Source organism: Callospermophilus lateralis, chromosome 9 (assembly GCF_048772815.1).
Source record: "Callospermophilus lateralis isolate mCalLat2 chromosome 9, mCalLat2.hap1, whole genome shotgun sequence".
Taxonomy (NCBI): domain Eukaryota; kingdom Metazoa; phylum Chordata; class Mammalia; order Rodentia; family Sciuridae; genus Callospermophilus; species Callospermophilus lateralis.
The window spans coordinates 72,045,018-72,064,490 of NC_135313.1; the positions used below are offsets into that span (position 1 = coordinate 72,045,018).

The 19,473-nt window shown below is 36.9% G+C and overlaps 1 protein-coding gene across 1 annotated transcript in view; it reads right to left on the bottom strand.

Moving 5' to 3' along the window:
- The window catches only part of Galnt5 (polypeptide N-acetylgalactosaminyltransferase 5), a 41,886-nt gene that overhangs the window by 16,380 nt on the left and 6,033 nt on the right, over window positions 1–19,473 (bottom strand). Inside the window, exons 2-3 of the mRNA XM_076866847.2 lie at window positions 9,689–9,855; window positions 8,141–8,260 (exon numbers count right to left, since the gene is read on the bottom strand). Of these exons, the coding sequence (XP_076722962.2) occupies window positions 8,141–8,260; window positions 9,689–9,855 (287 nt within the window). The remainder of the gene's footprint in view (window positions 1–8,140; window positions 8,261–9,688; window positions 9,856–19,473) is intronic.

Here is a 19,473-nt window from a genome sequence, read left to right on the forward strand (position 1 = left end):
TCTTGCATCCAGAGGTCTTTCTCATGCCAAAGCCCCTATGAAGAGTGCCTTATGGGAGGTGGATTGGGTCTTGAATACATTTTTCTCTACTCTTACTCAGATTTCTGTGCTCCCGGGTTTCTTGCCATTCCTATCTCTCACCATGGCCCCAAAAGCTTTAGAACAGGAGGAGCATTTTGTTTTGGGCTCTGCTCTGATCCAACATCCAACACCAACGCTAGAGCAAAAATGCAGGATTGCAGAGACCAACTCTTTCTCCTGTTTAGCATTTAACTGATACTGTTGTAGTAAATGATTGAAGCTTGACTGTTCTTTTCATTTTGGCTTATTATTTTCATGGACCACTCTAATGATCAGCTGCTGAGCTAACATTGATTACCATCTATAAGTGCTTATTGTCTGTCAGACTCTGTTCTAAGCATATGGGTTTGATTTTTATTCCCATTTAAAAGAAAAAGAAAAAGAAATTGAGGAACCAAGGACTTAGGTAACTTTTCCAAGGTTGCCTAGCCAATTAATGCTAATGTGATATTAGAAAATTGGTAGCTCATTTCATAGCTTGTGTTCCTTAAAAAACAAACAAACAAGTAAACAAAGCCAGAAAGAGGCAGAACTTTGAATGAATATGGGAAGGCTTAATGAATAAAGTAAGAATAGTTACTAATGGTAGATTATTATTATTATCTACAAACTATCAATCAATGACATTCAGTAACATATTGTGATGGTTTAGATATAAAATGTCCCCCAAAACTCATTTGTAAGACAATACAAAAACATTTACAGGTTAGATGATCGAGTTGTAAGAGCTTCAATTCAAATAGTGCATTAATCCACTATAGGGATTAAATGGATGGTAACTGTAGGTAGTTAGAATGTGGCAGGAGGAGACAGGTCACTGGGTTGTGCCTTTGGAGTTTATATTTTTCCCCTAGTGAACAGAGCTCTCTCTCTGCTTCCGTGCCCTGAGTGCTTTTCTTCTTCACACTATTCTGTCATAAAGTTTTGTCTTACCTCAAACTCAGAGCAACAGAATCAGTCATCTAAAGACTTAAACCTCTGAAACCATGAGCACCAAACAAACTTTTCCTCTTTTAAAATTGTTCTTATCAGGTCTTTTGGTCGCAGCAAGAAAAAAAAATCTGACCAAACACATATTAATCACTTGGTCACCAGTGGATTTTTGCATGAAGGTAAAGTGATCAATTTTATCCCACTATTACAGGCAGAAGCCTCCCTGATATCTGCCTGCTCCTGAATATGGCAGTTACATTTCCCAATCATGCTCTATGAGTCTTGTTTTAGGGCATTTCAGCTTATTTGATAATGGAAGATTATTGCTCCTGCTCTGGTCTGAATGTATTTCAACTCCCAAATTCATATGTTAAAATCAACTTTAATGCCAAGTTCTGGCATTTAAGGGCGGGGGGCTTAGAAAGTCATGATGGGACCCTCTGGAATGGGATTTTATAAGTGCCCTTATAAAAGTTGTCCATGGGAGTTAGTCTCCTTTGCCTTTCCAGCATGTGAGGACACAGCAACTTTGAAGCAGAGAATGAGACTCTCTAGACACTGAATCTGTTGGCAACTTGATCCTGGACTTTTCAGCTTCTGGACCTAAAAGGAATAAATGTGTGCTGCTTACAAAATTACACTGTTTAAGGTATTCTGCTATTCCAGTCAGAATACATCCCCTAACCATGTCCTCTTGTACAGCCTTCTCCCCTGTGGGGAAAGGCTCACAGTGTTTTCTACATGCACAGGGCACTCATGCACAGCTTGTGAAGACCCACTTGGCTAATGGTGTAGAATCTGACAACCATAGTCTCCTTTCTCTCTACCCCTATTCATGATCAGTTCAGAACCAGAGTTTAAAGAACATCGCTAGTACACCATCTGTCCCCATCCCCATCACAGGCTTACAGGGTCAAAGGAGCTTAGATTGACTTTTTTAGTGCCCAGGGGCAGCAGGATGGGTCCCAAAATCTTCATTCACTTCCCACCTGGCCCAGCTCATCACAAAGATTCTCATTTACCTGTTACTAGAATCTGAGGGAAGCACAAAATAGTCTGGAATTTTATATTCTTTTATTTGGGGAAAGAGGAGAATCCTCCTATCAGGAATGCCTTTGCTCCACTTTCAGACATTTCATTTTAAAATAACATCTCAGGTTTGTGTTAGATAAGAAAATAAAGAGCTCTCTGTGCAGGATGTTTAATTGTGGTGGATAGTGGGTGTGGACATTGTGCACAGTGTTACTGATCCTAAAGGACATAAAACCAAAGTTTTTAATTGCTTTTATCTCCATTTCTGCTCTTCCCAACCACACTGGATAAATCACTTAATTTCTTTGAGCTTTCATTATGGGGATGTTTTCTAGGATCTACCAAACACCCAAATTCTTAATAACTGTCTAGTATTCTCCTTTTTTTTTCAATGAATGTTCAAACTCAGGCTTAGAATAACTCTTCTAATCTTGATTATAACCTGGCAGGATTTTCTGTTTCCTAAGACTAGGTCTGAGTAATGCTAAATTGTTTGCAGAAGAGTTTCATTGTAACTTAAAAAGGAATTTTCCTTTTCCTATCTAAAGTTGCTCAATGTGCCAAACAGTTTTGGCTCCTTGTTGAGCACAGACCCCACTACTCTCCCTAAACTTATATTTAGTCGACCAGCATGGCAAGTTGCTGCCAGCACTAATTAGTGCTAGAGTGTTATGTTTAGGGTTTCTTAAGAGATACTGGCTTGGCTTACCATTTCATTTTACATAATGACCTAAAAGTGATACTAAGAAACCACCTGTTTAACCTGTATCAGAAACAGGTTTGCAGAAGGAGGTCCACTGGTACCTTTCTGGAAATCATGGAGTTGCCAGGAGTTACATGTCACTTGTGCAGTCACTGAAAGTTAGTAACCGTCATTGGAATGTTCACAGCAATGTCAAGAATTTTGCTAAATGAATTGTCATGAAGGAAATGAGAATCCAATCTTTACTTTGACTCTCACTGATAAGCTCCCCAATTGCACTCCTTCACATGGTGAAAGATTCTTAGAGATCATTGCCTCTGGCAGGCCAGTCACATTTTGAAATCCTGCTTGGGCCTTTGACCTCCTCATTTGCCTCATGCTAGTGATTGGACCTATTTTTTTTTTTTTTTTTTTGCCTGAGTTAGACTCAAATAAAGAGCCCAACAGACCTTGAAGCCTGAAGGTATAGTGAAGCCTGAATACATTATAAGAGAGATTACTGTTAGTTCACTGATTATTTCCCAGATGACTCTTTCAGACTTTCAGAGGGACAGATAATACCCTTATGCCAAAACAGGCTGCTTGCCTTCTGTTTCAGGCAGCATCCCCTTGGATTTCTGATTTCAGCCTTCCTGTTGCTTCCCTTGTCTTTGAATCTTAACAGGTAAATTTAAAAAAAAATTGTTTAATTGTAGATTGTCACAATGTCTTTTATGTGGTGCTGAGATTCAAACCCAGGGCCTCATGCATTTGAGGCAAGTGCTCTACCTCTGAGCTACAACCCCAGCCCTTAACAGGTAAATTTTTAGGGAAGAACAGCTATCAAGGCCTTTCAGATTCTTGACTCTTCCTATGTAGGAATGCCTTTGCTCCACTTTCACACATTTCATTTTAAAATAAAACTCAGTTCATATTTTCTCTCTGTTTGGCTAAGGTATTCCAGAGAGTATTTCTGCCTGGTATCCTAGCTGATCTCTGGTTTGCATGGATTCTTCAGGCCCTGAGCAGTCTCTGGGTCATCTCTGGGTCATCTCTGGGTCATCTCTACCTATGAGGGCTGGGAAGCACTCGGGGAGCTTGAGAGGTCTCCATAGACCAGCCAGCCCTGTTGAAGCCTGTCCCTAAATCACATCTTCAGCTAAAGCTGGAACAGGATCCAGAAGCACCTTGAGTCCCCATAGGGGTCAGCATACCTCAGGGAGGTTGGATGCGTTCTCAGGCGAGGCTGTTACTAGCCCCATCACCCCTCACCTTTCCGCTTTTGTCCAAACTTTTAAGCATTTCCCTCCACTAATGCTGCTCAAAGTGGGGGTCACAGACCCTGCTATCTACAGGAGATGGGAACAGAAATTGAGAACAAATGGTCTGCAACTTTAAGCAATGTGACAGGGGAATTTATTAATTTACTGTTATACATATATAAAATATATGTATCTATATATATCTATATCTATATCTATATATATCAACATTTATGTATATAATTTAGTATCCACTGGAACTGGTTTCAGAATCCTCTGCAGATACCAAAATTCTCAGGTGCTCAACTTGCTTATATAAAATGACATAGCATTTGCATAAAATGTACACAAATCCTTGTACTTTTAAGATTATCTCTAGATTACTTATGATACCTAACACAATACAAATTAATAAATAGCTGCTATTATTGTATTATTTAGGAATAATGACAAGAAAAATGTCTGTACATGTTCTGTTCATATGAATTTTTTTTAAAAAAGTTTTTGACCCATAGTTATTTGAATCCATGCACACAAAACCCATAAGTATGGAGGAATGGCTATATATGTATGTGTGTGTATATATATGTATATATAGGTGTATATTTATATATGTTTATATTTCCAAACATGTTGTATGTATGAAAAATGGTCTGTATACATCTATTTTTTTTCTTTTAAAGTAATTTATTTTTACTATAATTTACAAAGAGATATTTTGAGATATTTTGGTATCTTTCAACTAGGTTGTGGCAAAGCAATTAAGATATATCTTAGCTGTTTTATTTTCTTTACAGACAGAGATTAGTGACCCCTTAGTGAATCATTAAATCAATTTAGTATGATTGTCCAGAATCTAAAAAACCAAATAATATTAAAAAGAAAATGTTAGAATCCATTGCCTATGTCATTTGATGAAACATCTACCATAGATACACATGTAATTGTATCTATACAACACAAATCATTGTCAAAATAGTTTGAAAATTACTGCACTGAAATTGAGCTAATGCTTTCAATGAATGTATGAGAAACAAACTTATATTTTTACATTTGAGTTTGCTAAACTCAATGAAATTATTTTATGCATTATAATTATAACCAACTATAATTTCTTTTCATCAGGCTCATCTCATCTGGAGAGTGCCTCTCATTGTTTGACATTTTGGACTATTCTGGAGGTCATCATTAGCGTACTTTGTGCTCCATGTAGGTAGAGAAAAATCCTCTGTATCAGCAGCACATTTTTGGCCCTATGTTTACCAACTTTTTCCATATGGATGTCTAATCTTCATTTTAAACCTTCATGGACAAAATCAGAATCCAACTACATTCACCAAGTTGTTCAAGGATTTTTTGATTCCTCCCTTTCTCACTCTTTTCACTTTTTTTTCCCAATGGTAAGTCCTACAGGCTCAATGTCTGTAATACATTATGATCTTTCCACAATCACAATGTATTATGAATCTGACTGCTTCCTCCAGCTTCCAAGGGACCTTTATGGTTCTATACAAGTGAAAGAGCATTCTAACTGATCTATTTCTTTTCTCATCTCTCTACTATCCATTCTGTACCTGGTGGCCTGAGTGAGCTTTTAAAATAAAATCAGAAAATTAAACCCTTATATTTAATATCCTTCATGGTTTCATTTAATTTTGAAACTAATGTCTATACTCCTTAACTGATGCACAAAAGTTTGCTTTTGCCTTGCAGTCCTGCTTAATCTTTTACCACTCTCTCCCAGTCAGCTCCTGTCAGGCCTAGAGGACTTCTCTCTTTTCCTTGAATATACTGAGCTTATTTCTGCATTAGTACATTTGTACTTATTGTTCTATTATCCTGGGAATGTTCTTCAGCTTCAAAGCTATATACTAAAAGTATTTCTTTACTATTTTTTTTACCATTCATAGATAATTACATTCTGAAAGAAATTAAACATGGAATCCCATTTAATTTTTCCAAATGTAGGCTCTCCTTAAGAATCTTAGTTGTCACTGCAATGCCAATTTTGGTGTGATGTATTTGTTGCTTGCTTAAATTTTCTACTGAAATGGGAAGAAGTTTGTTAGTAAATAAATGGGAGAAGAGGAGCTCTAAATTTAGGATCTAGTTGCAAGGAAGTAAAACTCCAGAAGGAGATCATTGACCATGAGAACACTCTTGACTTCAAGTTGGAGGAGTTTAGCAGAAGGCCCCAAGTGGTGGCTAGATGCTGGGAGGCAGCAGAGAGTGGTAAATAAGAGCTCCAACTCTGGAGCCAGGGTGTTTGGTGCCCACACTGGCTTTACCATGATGAGCTGAGAGAACTTGGGTCAGTTGTAACTCTGCCATACCTCCATTCCCATCTTTAAAGAGAGGAAATGATTGTGCCTCCCTTCCAGTTATTGGAAGGGTCAAATCAGTTAATATAGTAAGTATTTTTAGAATGGTACCTGGAATAGAAGATCAACTGTTATTACAGGGTGCAGATACCTCCATAGAAAGATATAAAATTGAACCCAAATGTTTGTTGTTATTTCTAGAATTCATTGACAGACAAAATTTACTCTGACATGAATTCCCCCAAATCCACACACTAAAAAGAGGACAGACAGGAAAAGAGAATATATTGCATTTTGGGAAAACATAAAGAGCTATAGAAAGAACAGAGATAGATCAGAGAAGATCTTTAATTTAAGAATTAAAGATTCTGGCTGGCTGGCATGCAGTAATCCCAGCGGCTTGGCAAGATGAGGCAGGAAGATATAAAGTTGAAAGCCAGCCTCAGCAATTTAGCAAGACCCTAAGCAACTTAGTAAGACAATGTCTTATAATAAAATACTAAAAAAAGGGCTGAGGGTGTAGCTCAGTGTTAAAGTGCCTCTGGGTTAAATGACTAGAAACCCCTGGCCCCAAAATAAAGATACTGAAGGATGAGATCAGGTCAAAAAGGCTCAGGCTTATAGTGGCTCAAATCTAAGTCAAGCTGAACAAAAAAAAAAAAAAAGGAATTAAGTGCAATAGGTGCAAAATATACATTGAATTTTTAAAAGCCACAAATTCATAGTGTAGTGATGGAGGATATATTAGGAGGAGAGAAGATAGGAGAGAGGGTTGGAGACAAATAAGGAGGAAGAGATAAAAAGGGAGGGACAGGGAGAGGGCCAGAACAGAGACGTAATTCTTTATACAAATACTGGCAGGTAAAACAAGAGGAAGAAATTATAGAAAATGACGTTGCAGCTCAGTATAATTGCTTCAAGCAAGGATCATCAGTGTATCCTGAACCATTGTGTGAAACCTCAAAGAAATCAGCACATTCTCATGGATCAAAGTATTAACCCCCAAGCAACTTTTTACCCCCAAGGGAAATATCAAGTTGTCAACTTCTTAACTGTTTTCAAAATTAGTATCAGTGACAGTGGGACAATCTGACATTATGTGCCTTTTTATATGAAGCAGTAAGAAATACACAATTCTTATCACCTAATAGTAGAATTCTATATATTACTCATATAAAAACATTTAGCCTGTAACATTTAACCTTCTGCACTCTGTAGGTAATATGAGGAAATAGAAAATTTCAGAACACAGAAAATAGTATAAAAAAATACTCTGGACTATTTTTTAAAAAATACTATTTTTAGCACAAAAGATGGCACTGAGTATTCTAGATTGATAGACTAAGGAGACCAAATAATACAGTGTATGAAAATTAGATCCTGAATTAAGAAAAAAATGTTTGAGAGCAATGAGAAAATTCAAAAAGAGCATTTACAAGTATTAGGCATTATTTAGGTATAAAAGTTATACTTATTTAAGAGAATATTCCTATTCTTCAGCAATGCCCATTGAAATACTTAGTGGTACAGTATCATGTTGTCTGTAAATTTCTTTATAAAGTTTCAAAAAAGTTGTGTGTGTGTGTGTGTGTGTGTGTGTGTGTGTGTGTGTGTGTGTGTTCATGCTTGTGTGCATCTTTCTGGGTCTTTGTCTGTTTAGTGCATAATGCACATATTCCAAAAGGTTAAACATTGGTAGAATTGAGTGATGGATATGTGAATGTTGAATGTATTATTCTTCTGAATTTCCTGTATGCTTGAAAATATTTTAAATTAAAGCAAAAATATAATAAAAACCAAATAAATAAATAAATAGAGTAGCTTCTTACCTGTTGCATTCTGTGCTCCTGCCAGCCTGGCTCGTATTAAGCCATGTCTCTCCTTGAGGTGAAGAATCCGAACTTTTGGAAACTGAGACATGTATTTATCCAAATTTTCTTTTAGGTAGTCTACATAAGAGTAAGAACAGACAAGGAGAAACTTTAACTTTGTAACTGGGTCTGCACCCAGATTGCCTCTGTAATGTCAAATTCCAAAAACTGAGATTATTATGGTCACTAAATTTTACTGTTTGGGTTAAAGTTTTATTTTCTGACATAATTTTCTTGCAAAGTTTTATTTTCTGATATCATTTTCTTGTTCAATATTATAAGCCTCTGGATTTCTCCATCAGCAGGAGAGAATTTAAGCAATGCGTGCAAACTGGAAATTTTGCAAAAGAATCTGGTGGGGCTACGGTCATTTGCCACCATTGCCCTTCCCTGCACGAATATTCCCTCAGTCAGGCATTTCTTTCTCTTTTTAGATATTCATTGGGGGATCCAGCTAAAGGAACATTTTTGGATATTTTAAAGATATGTGGTTTGCAGTCACTTCTGGGTACAATGAAGCTATTGACAGCTGTACCAAGCAAGAATGCCTTCCAGGAATATTTTGCAGATCATTTTCCTAAGAATTTTGTATTATTTTTCTGAAGGAGGACCCTGAGAACTATGTAAATTCCAGGTCCCACAAAATCTGAACCTACCTTTCAGAAAGGAACTTTTTACTCCTTATTATCTAGATACCATTTTCTGTTTATGTTTCAAGGCCACTTCTTAAAGTTTCAATCAGTTTTCCTGGGGCATCACATTGCTTTTTGAGCTTGGTGTGATTAAGGCTAAACTGTTCTAGAAACACTGTCATCTCTTTGCTATTTTCTAAAATTTAATGAAATGGGCTGTGTTTTTGGAATTTATAATGTAGCAATAATTGAACTATGAGACCACTCATATACACAAATTGTTTGAAAACCCCAAGAGTGAAATTCTTCATTATAATAAACAACAACAAATGTAAAGATGGCAGTGGACTCTGTTTTTTGAACTCTGTTGAAACCACATCTCTCTGGTTACACTGGGAATGAATTTGTGGCACCTTTAACTTGACACATAATCTGCCCTGAGGAAGAAGAACAGGATCTCCATTTCTTTGTTTTCCATAGAACTTAATTCTAGTTAACACCAATAGGAAAGTTATTCTATTAACATGGGACTTTTGCTTATTAGATTCTATGAAGAAAGTCTTGTACAATTGTAGGGAACATTTCTGGACTCTGATATTCAAAGTGTGCATCTTCAGAGAGGTGTAGTTGTAAAATCACTTCTATGTGTGTAGGGGAGTCACGGGTGAGGAGAGCCTGAGGTAGGTAGCTGAACAAAGTTCCAGATGAGTTCAGGTCCTATAGATACTTAAACTCATGCCTCTAAGTCTCCATATGAAACAATGATTTAGAATTTTATGAATTTTATCAAATTAAGTGTAATTTTGCTATCCAACCTACTATTGCCTCCCACCAAATGTTGACATTTCAGAAGAAAGCTTGAGTAGTTTCATACCTTTGGTGCTAAAGTCATCAACCAGCACAATCTCCTTGATGAGGTGCGGAGGAGAGCGGTTAAGGACACTGTGAACGGATCTCAGCAGAGTGGACCACACCTCATCCACGAAGCACATGATCACACTGGTAGTTGGGAGGTTATCATGAACTAGTTGTTCTGCACACCTGGGTGAGAATAGAAGCAAAATATAGAGATGAGATCCATAAGATGGTTTCAGAATAATAGATTATTACCACAACACAAAATTATCACGCACACACGCACAATCATCTATTTATACACATATATATTTACATATAAATAAACAATAATTTTAGCAAGTGTCTTTTCTTGGGGAAGGGGTACATGCAAAGTAAGAGCAGCAGCAAAATAACCAGTAACTAATAACAGTAGTTGCTGTAAAGAACTAGAAATGAAAGCCAGGAGTGCTTCTTATGAAGGCAAGAGGCAGAGAGCACAGGAGCCATTCATATCCTCCTTAAGCTTTTGTGCCTCCATTTCCTCATCTGCAAAGTGAGATAATGGTCATTCAAAGTTTCATAAACTAGTGATGATGGTTCAGAGCTAGCATAGTTCCTGGCACAGGAATTCACTAAATCTAGTGTTGTGATCATTATTAAATTTATATACCAGAATAGAGCATTTCAAGGTTTTTGATGTTGCTAAGTAGTTTATGATTGTCCTTGTAACCGGCCATCTGCCAAGTGCCAAAAGGAATGTTCTTTCTTCTACTCAACATGTAAATGCACTTATGGTATGATATTTATGTACCAAATAATTATGATGTTCCAGCTTCCCTCTGTATCTGGAGAGTCCTTGCTCAGACTCTGCTACAGAGTAGACGTAGTTGAAATTACATTGTTGGCATAGAAATGAGAGCAGGCTGGATAGGAAATGGTGGTTTGCCACTGGTCTCAGGTCTTTTCCACGCTCTGCAGTTTATCCTGCCCCATTGCTGGCATTCGTCTAGGTCCCACCCGTTACTTCTTACAAGAAGGCGCCCAGTGGAGCCTCACAAAGAGCATTTGCCATCCCCCACACAATTGCTCTTAGTAATATAATAATTAATGATGGTCATACATGAATATTATAAACACTGTGCCTCATTTTGATTTAAACCTCTAGCTACTGTCATCTCTTCCCCATTTTACACATGAATGACTGAAATCATGGATAAACTAGTTTATGATGACACCAGTCAGTAAATGGCAGAGCTGGGACTGAAACTCTGGTCCAGTCTGGCTCCAGAAGTAACCATTCAGAAAGTCTTAAGTCTACAATAAAAGCAGCTGCTTATAGATGTGACATTTTTGAGAACTGATGCCTCTATTGAATAACATAATTATACTTTGTTTATTTGATAAATGACAAATAGGTAAGAGTAAAAATCATAATAGAACAAACCACATTGGCATGATACTTTGATAGCTAATAAAATACTATTATGTGCATGTAAATTATTAGTTAATTATGTGTGACAGTTGCTTGAGATAAATATTATTCAATACTTCTTCAAATAGAAAAAAAATGAAGAGTGAGAAGTTAAATGACTTACCTGGTATCATTCATCTAGAATGCATATGGCAATGTGAATAAATGGTTCTCATTCTACTGCTCTATGCTGGTTTTTCTGTAGTAAGTGTATGGGTTTGGGAATTAGATGAATATGTACTCAAATATCAGTTCTCCCTAATTATTGGCTTTATGAAGTCACATAATTTCTTTAAATCTTAGTTTTCCAACTATGAAGCATAGATTTAAAATCTGCTTGCTGTAAGATTAAATACATGTATTGTGTAAAACTCCTCTGGTATATATCTGACTCACAGCATGTGCTCAAGAGATGGGTGGCAAATCCAGCTATGTCCTGTAATATCAATAGCTGGGTATCATAATAACCAACAAAGCCTTAGGAAAATGTACCTATCCAGTCCACAACCTCAGAAAACCAATTCAGAATGTTTGCATAGTGTCTGACAATCTGTGTCTTAAAAAACAATAAACAAAACTACATGAAAAATAACAAGGAACAGAATAAGAACTCAAAAGGCATTGATAGGCCAATTGGGGCACTTACGTTCTAATCTAAAAATTGATTTATTCTCTGTATTGTTTATGACTGATCTTAAAGTTAAATGGAGGGTTTAACACTGGTGCTAAATTTTCAAGTGGTGTAAAATCAAAATAACATTTTAATCAGGTATCTTGATATAATAATCAAGTATCTAGTGTCAACATAAAATAGCAGACTGTCTAAACTAATCTTTACCTTATTCTATACAAAATATCTATGAATTGGCAATCTGAATAATATAAGATATCCCTGACCTCACTTAAGTGCCATATTAGTTTCTTGTGGCTGCTGTATATAGCAAATTAATAAGAATTCTGCTCAACACTTCCTTCCTCAATTCATCTCTTTCCTCCCACATTTTACTATGGACAGAAAAAAAGACACAGGTCATACCTTGAACACTTTGCTTGGTACTCTCCTTAGCTAAAATATTTATCACTTGCAAGTTCTGCTAATTTTCACAGGATAGGCACAATTTATTCAGGCTTGCTGTCACTACTTAACACACCTTGTCTTTCCTCCAGTTCCCAATAATTTGTTCCATATTTCTTTTTGAACCATAGCAAGAAGCACTTACAGTGCTCATAGTTCATATTCACAAAGATAATAGAAACTTCCTTATTTCCTTCTGAGCCCACAAGAGTAGCATATTTAGCATCCATTTTCCTACCAACAATATCTTCAGAATAATCTATACTTTTTCTTACATGATACTAAAATTCTTCTAGTTTCTGTTTATCTAATACTCAACTATATTTCTTTGGCACAAATGATCATATCCAGTCTTTTACTACATCAGGTAATATTAACAGGTCCTGGAAATAAGAAGTAAATATATCTTTTTGGGGGGGGGCATTTTTATCAGTCTGCCTCAAGGATTTAATACAGTATAGAATATGGAATGTATCTATTATTTCTTTTAATATGTGGGTGCCCCCCCTTATCCCTCAAACAAAGGTAAGTTTACATAGGTTTTACAGAATTGTTAAAGTAGTACTTCTCCTCCTCCTCCTCCTCCTCCTCCTTCTTCTTCTACTACTACTACTGGAAAAAACTACCTTTGGAGCTTCTGTGAAACTTATGAATTTATAAAATGAAACCCATGAAAGGGTTAATTGACAAGTACCAAATTATGAATCATAATATTAACACTTAATTTTATAAAAGAACAAAAATTTAAAAAGAAAAGAATATGAATTAAATGATTGCAAGTTTTTTAAATAAAAAATGTGCTTGGTTGCATAATTAACAACAAATGGGGGGTAATTTTGGAACTAGAAAAGCTTTAGATTCTGAAATTTTTTTTACAATTAAAAAAAAAATCTCTACTGTAAGAGATCTCTCTGGCAGTGACCATCAAAGGCCAGAGCCATGTGACTGCAGTTTCACAGGTAGGGAAGGGGCAGGGCTATAGCACAACGAAAAAGAGCCAACAGTGTATGTAGGAATGGAGAATATTCTGAAGACTATTTTCTGGGAAACCTAGAAAGGAAAGAAGTTGAAGGGTGGGATTCAGGGCAAATCTGTCACCTGTGTTCCTTTCCCTCTCCTCAATGGGAGGAACAGAATCCTACTTATGGGCTCCAGGGAAGGGGCAGAGAGAGTTGAGAGCTGACACCATGCACCACCACCCCCCCACCCAAAAAAAAATAAAGAAAAAAGAAATCAGTAATTGGTAAGATCATTACTTTTCTCAAACTTACAGCAGCAGTTTATGCAATTAACCAGCTTGATCTCCCTCATTCACTCTTCCTACCACCACCCTGCTTTTTATTTTCTGTTCCCAAGAGACAAGACATGACACTTTCTGAATTTTCACCCATTATTGGCTTTTTCTTTTCAATTCCTTAGTTTTTCTCTCTTCGTAATTTCTGATAAGAGATTCTCAGAGCTGGGTCCTGGGCTGTTTTCTTCTGTGTATGATGTCACTGGATGAGCCCCTCTGGGCCCACAGTTTTCAGTATGATAATGTCTCAAATTTATATATTTAGATGAGATTTCACCTCTGACTCCAGACTCATGTGTTCAACAAACTGCTTAACATCTTCTCTGCGTGTCTCCCAGGCATCTTACACACAAAGTATCTTTAACAGGAATTTTGATTTCTCCCCACCCAGAGTAGCAGGTTATCTGCACTTTCCCCTCTCACTACCCACCATGCTGTTGTCATGTAGATTCCTTTCTAGACATGACACTCCTCCTGGCTGCAAACAAAAGGCATCTATCAACTCTGTCCCTAGTTTTGCCAGAATACATCTCAATTCCAACTTCTTTAAACTTCCATATCACCCCCACCCCATTCTTGAGTTTTCTCCATCTTTCTCTAGGATTCTGCTAAAGTCTCCTGAGAGTATTTTCTCTCTTTGCTATACCCTTGCCACTTTCCTTCTTAAATCCTTCAGTTAATCCCTATTGGACAAAGCAATATATATATATATATATATATATATATATATATATATATATATATATATATATATATATCTCCTTCATTATAGCTTGAGGTTGCTCTGTTCATCTTCCAACTGGCTGTCATTCCACTTCCTCTCATATACTTTACCTAGCTATCTTGGTCCTCTTTAAGGTCTTTCATGATGTTAAATTTCTAACTCTTGCTATTTTCTTATCTTGGGGCCATTTTCCTAGCCTCTTCATGCCTTCGTGGCTGACTTCTTCTCTTTATTTAGCATTAGCTTGAATATAACCCCCACGGAGAAGCTTTCTCTTGCTGCCCTATCGAAAGTGCATTCTTCTGTTATTCTCTCTCTTTTTTTAATATTTATTTTTTAGTTGTAGTTGGACACAATCTTTATTTTATTTTTATGTGGTGCTGAAGATTGAACCTAGGGCCTCACCCATGCTAGGTGAGTGCTCTACCACTGAGCCACAATCCCAGCCCCTCTTCTATTATTCTCTGTTATAGTCACTTTTGCTTCTGCCATAATATTGACTTATCAATTTTCTTTCCATTTCATCTACATCCAGATTTTAGTGAGTAGAGGTCAAATCTGCCTTCTTTTCACATTACCACAAGCTTCTAGCATGGTTGCACATGACAAATATTTGATAAACATGTACTGAATGGATGAGAAGGAATGAAACTTAAATTTAAAGCTTAAATAGGGGAAGATTAGATATTTCTCTCTGAGATAGAAAAAAAAATGGTGGTAATGTAAGCAGATAGACTTATGTGCAAAGGATGAGAAGCTAAAATGCTTTCCAGCTCATATTGGAAGGAGGTTCTTTGCTAATGAAATAGGGTAGCGGTTGAGGAGAATGGAGACTATTGGGACAGTCAATGTGAACAATGGGAAAAAAGTGTTAGCCAGGGATTTTTGAGGGCCACTGGGCACTTTCATAAACTTGGGGATGCAAAATTTTTGTCAGAATACCTGACAGCCTGAGTACAGGATGAGATGAACGAAACTGTTGGATTAATCCAAATGTAGATGTTATCATAGCAGTGAGACAGAAAGAAAAGGTTGGCAGAGGATTTTGAGGGGACTGGTATATGGTGGTTAAGTATTCCACTGTGGCTCTGGGTGCACAAAGAGGAAGTAAAGCTAAGAGGAGTTTAACAGCTGGGTGAAGGGAGGGAATAGAAGAGAGCAGTGTCTTCCTATGATTTCACATCTCTGATTTTATAATGTAATTAATAACACACATTTCACACTCACATGTTTTTTGAACATTTGTCTCTGAAAAAGAAAATCAGTTCTAAGAAGCAAAGCCCAGCTTCACAAATTCTGTGTGAATCAACAAGACTAGCTATGAAGTTTTGAGTGTTGCTTTATAGTTAAATTTTGGTTGGTTTAGATCCAGTGACAAATCAAAATACATTAAGAATTAAATAAGTAGATCTCCAATTACCAAATGTCTAAACTTTCTTTATTCCCACTGTCTCATGGTACCTCAATTTCATCATTAGAAATCCATATGGGAGATCATGGATCTCTATTAGATGATACTAATGGATTTCCATTAGATGATACTATACTATCCCAACTAAGAGACTGTTTGCCAATGGTGACAAACAAGTATTTTGGATGTGTTTGAGGAATTATGTTGCCAAAGGCCTTGGGGGAGATGATGGGGTTCAGAACATGCTGGTGGCTGGTAAGAGGCAGGTTTAAAGGATGGTGAGGAGGGATGTGAAGGAAATGCTGGAGGTCTCATCTACAAAAGTTCATCTTGTACCTCAGTTTGGGTGACTGAGATAAGAGCCTGATTTCCTACATTCCAAGCACGTTAATCATGTTTTCAGGTGTCTTGGGGAAAGAAAAAAAAAAGTGTGTTTTTTCTTTTCCTTTTTGTAAACAGGCATAATGGGTCAGACCAGAAAGTTCAGATTATTAACTGTTGGTATCAGGCATCAAGTTTCGTCTAGTTTCCATGGGTTTTAAAAACCATTTCAAGTTTTCCTGCATTGACTCAAATGAAGTAAACTGTCTCTGTGCCTGTTTTCCCATTGTAAACTTTGACTTCTGTTACATTATGGTAAAGAAATTGTAGCTCAAGTGAAATCTATTTTAAATGCAAGATATTTCTAGATGTGTAAACTTTGTTGAGGTTAAAAAACCATATTTTTATTTCACATGCACACTTATTACACAAATTAGGCATGTAGAGTCTATGGGTGCTGTGCTCTATTTAAAAAATTAACCCAAACTGCTTTGTTAGGAGGAAGTCCAGGTTTTAATTACTACAGCCAATCCAATTACTCCAAACAAATGAGGACTCTAATGTGGAGAATTCCACCATCCCAAACACAGCAGATATGTGATTACGATAGGACAGAAAGGTTTTGGACTTGAGGAAGAAGGCAAGGGACTGAACTTTGAGTCCTTTTTGACACTAGCCAGATGGTCATGGTCAAGTCACTCACTAGCCTCCCCAGTAGTACATTTACCTCACTTTTAAAATGAAGTTTATAATGCTGATATCACAGAATAAGAATGAAGATTTGAAGAGATAATGGATAAAAAATATCTTGTAAGCTTCAGGGTGAAAAGCCCACGTGAGACTCATGATTCCCCACAGTGTGAATATGCACATTTTGACTGGGCACCAGGCTCTTTTCCAGTGTAGTTCTTTAATCTGAATCTATCAGGTACTCAATAATTTATGAGGAAACTCAGACAGGACGTGCTTTACCCTTTCAGCTTCTGTGTGCTAAATGTTCAGCCACTAACCTGATTTGAATGCACCCTATCCAATAAAGAAGGATTTAAATAAGAAGATTGAGGGAGCAATAGCATTCTCTTATTTCTATAAATTTTTCATTTTATTCCAACAGAGCCAAAAGATATATCAGGGGTCAAGTCTCAGTTTCCTCGGGTATGAACCAGAAGGCTGGGAGAATAATTTCTTAACTTCATTTGGCAATTCAAATGCAACCTTGATGGGTGTGTTCAGGGTCTTCACTTCTCAAGCTTTGGCATCTTCTGGAGCATCAGGAGAATCAAGCACCCAGCTCTACCTAGAATTTTATATATATATATATATATATATATATATATATATATATATATATATATATATATATTTTTTTTTTTTTTTTTTTTTTTCTCCAAAACTTTAGAGTTACTGGGGCTTCTTTGTGTCTCACTGATAAGAGGGTATAGTGATATAAAAATGTTGCTTTAGTGTTTTGTTCTTTCTGGTGGAGACTGTCCCCGATGCTCAGTCAAAATCCCCTGGCTCCTGAGAACATTAAGTCACACTCAACACCCAACTCCAAAGGCCTTGGCCACTGATATCAAGGTTGCTGAGGTAAGGGTGTATCCATCAGAGGGACTCAACTCAGGCTTAGAAATATAAACCACCATCATCAACATTCAGCACTTTAACAATAGTCTATTTTGAGCAGGCAGCTGTTAGGGTGAAACTGGGATGGGAGGGAGAAGGTCAGGAGGTGGTGACATGTGATGGAAATAGTCCTGGGTAGAAGTGAAGGCACTTTGAGGGTGGTGCTCTCTCTCCTGCTATGTATGACCTAGGGCAAGTCACTTTCCTCCACATACCTTCTCTGTAACACAAGGGACTACTGAGATCACTTCTGAGTCTTTATGTAATGTTAATAGTCGATGACTTTCTGTGCCACATTAGCTGTGTTTGCCTTTACACACCCCTGACTTAGGTATAAGGAAGAGATCTGTCTTAATTTCTCCCAGCGTCATATGATTATAAGTAAACAAAGAAAGGAGGTTTTGTAGGCTGTGGAGAGAGCACTAGAATTAGAAGTTGAGAAATTTTCTTTAGAATCTCAAATCTGCTCTTAGGTTTCTGGGACAGCAGATATATCATTTGCTTTTTTACAGTCTCAGTTTTCTACCAGTAAAACACATGAGACTAAGAGAATTTCTTTCATGGAATTGCTGTAAGGATTGGTAGAATAAAGGCGCACTCACTCACGTGTAAAAGTCCACACACACACACACACACACACACACATTGCTGCCTGGATAAATAAATACACATTTCTTTTGTGTGAGCATTATGATGCAGCAGTTATAGACAAGCGTACCATACTTATTGGCCAAGGGAGGTGCAGGTGATGATAACAGCCGGGTAGGAACGAAATGGGTTATTACTGAGTGAAGAATCCGAAGACTGCTGGTTGGGGTTCAGCCCTGCCACTGTGTGCTGTGAGATCTAGGTCAAGTTACTTTGCCTTTCCGCATGTATTTCCCCTCATCTGTGAGTTTGGCATACTACACATTTTTTTTTTTCAAAGTACTCTGAAAAGCTCCTTTCATTTTTAAAAGCAAACAACAAGACAGAGCAACTAAACATTGCTATTTTCTCTGTGAATTTTAACCCATGTGCAAAAAATGTAATTTTCCTCCCAAGAAGTTCGGTTCTGAATGGGTCAGCCAGAAGAGCCTGACAGGAAGTAGTTTTCTAGGACAAGAGGATCCAGGGCAATATTACATCAAGAATTTGATAAAATTAGGCTGATGGTTAAATTGGGCCCTGGGTTAGATGTGTGAAAAAAGCAGTGTGAATAGGTTGAGAGTCCTACATTTACTAATTACTCTCTCCCAGGAGTATTTCTAGGTCTTTGACAGTATTTAGGTAATTGAGCAATTTGAGTTGCTTTAGCATTTCTCAGTTTTACATTAAATAGGTGCTGTTTAACTGTTTTCTTCATTAATAACAGATTTTTTTTTCTTTTTTACATCTCTCCTCTGATTATCTTTCTGTTGTTCCTCTAGTTGTGGGAAGAATGTAATAAATAAAAGTATCCAAAGGCTTAGTAATGAACTCTTGGCTATATTTAACCTTTGCTATGTTATGGTTTAGCTTTCACCTTTAAACAAAATTTTACTTTGATTTCCTGCTCTCCTGTAATGAACTCTTGGCTATATTTAACCTTTGCTATGTTATGGTTTAGCTTTCACCTTTAAACAAAATTTTACTTTGATTTCAGTGAAACAGAGCACTGAGTTGCCCCAACATACACACACATACTCAGAATTGCATGTGTGTGCGTGTGCACCCCCTCATCATCACACACACACCACTGCATTGCTTTCACCCAAAGGGTGAATGCAGGAAAGAATACTTTTAAATCTATATTGTGAGATTTTTTTTTCCTACCACTCTGATGGATTCTAAGAGAGATGTCACAGCTTCTCTCATTAATTTTAGAAAATGTTCTCGAATCACTATCAATCACAAAAGCAGTCTCATTTCATCAATTAAC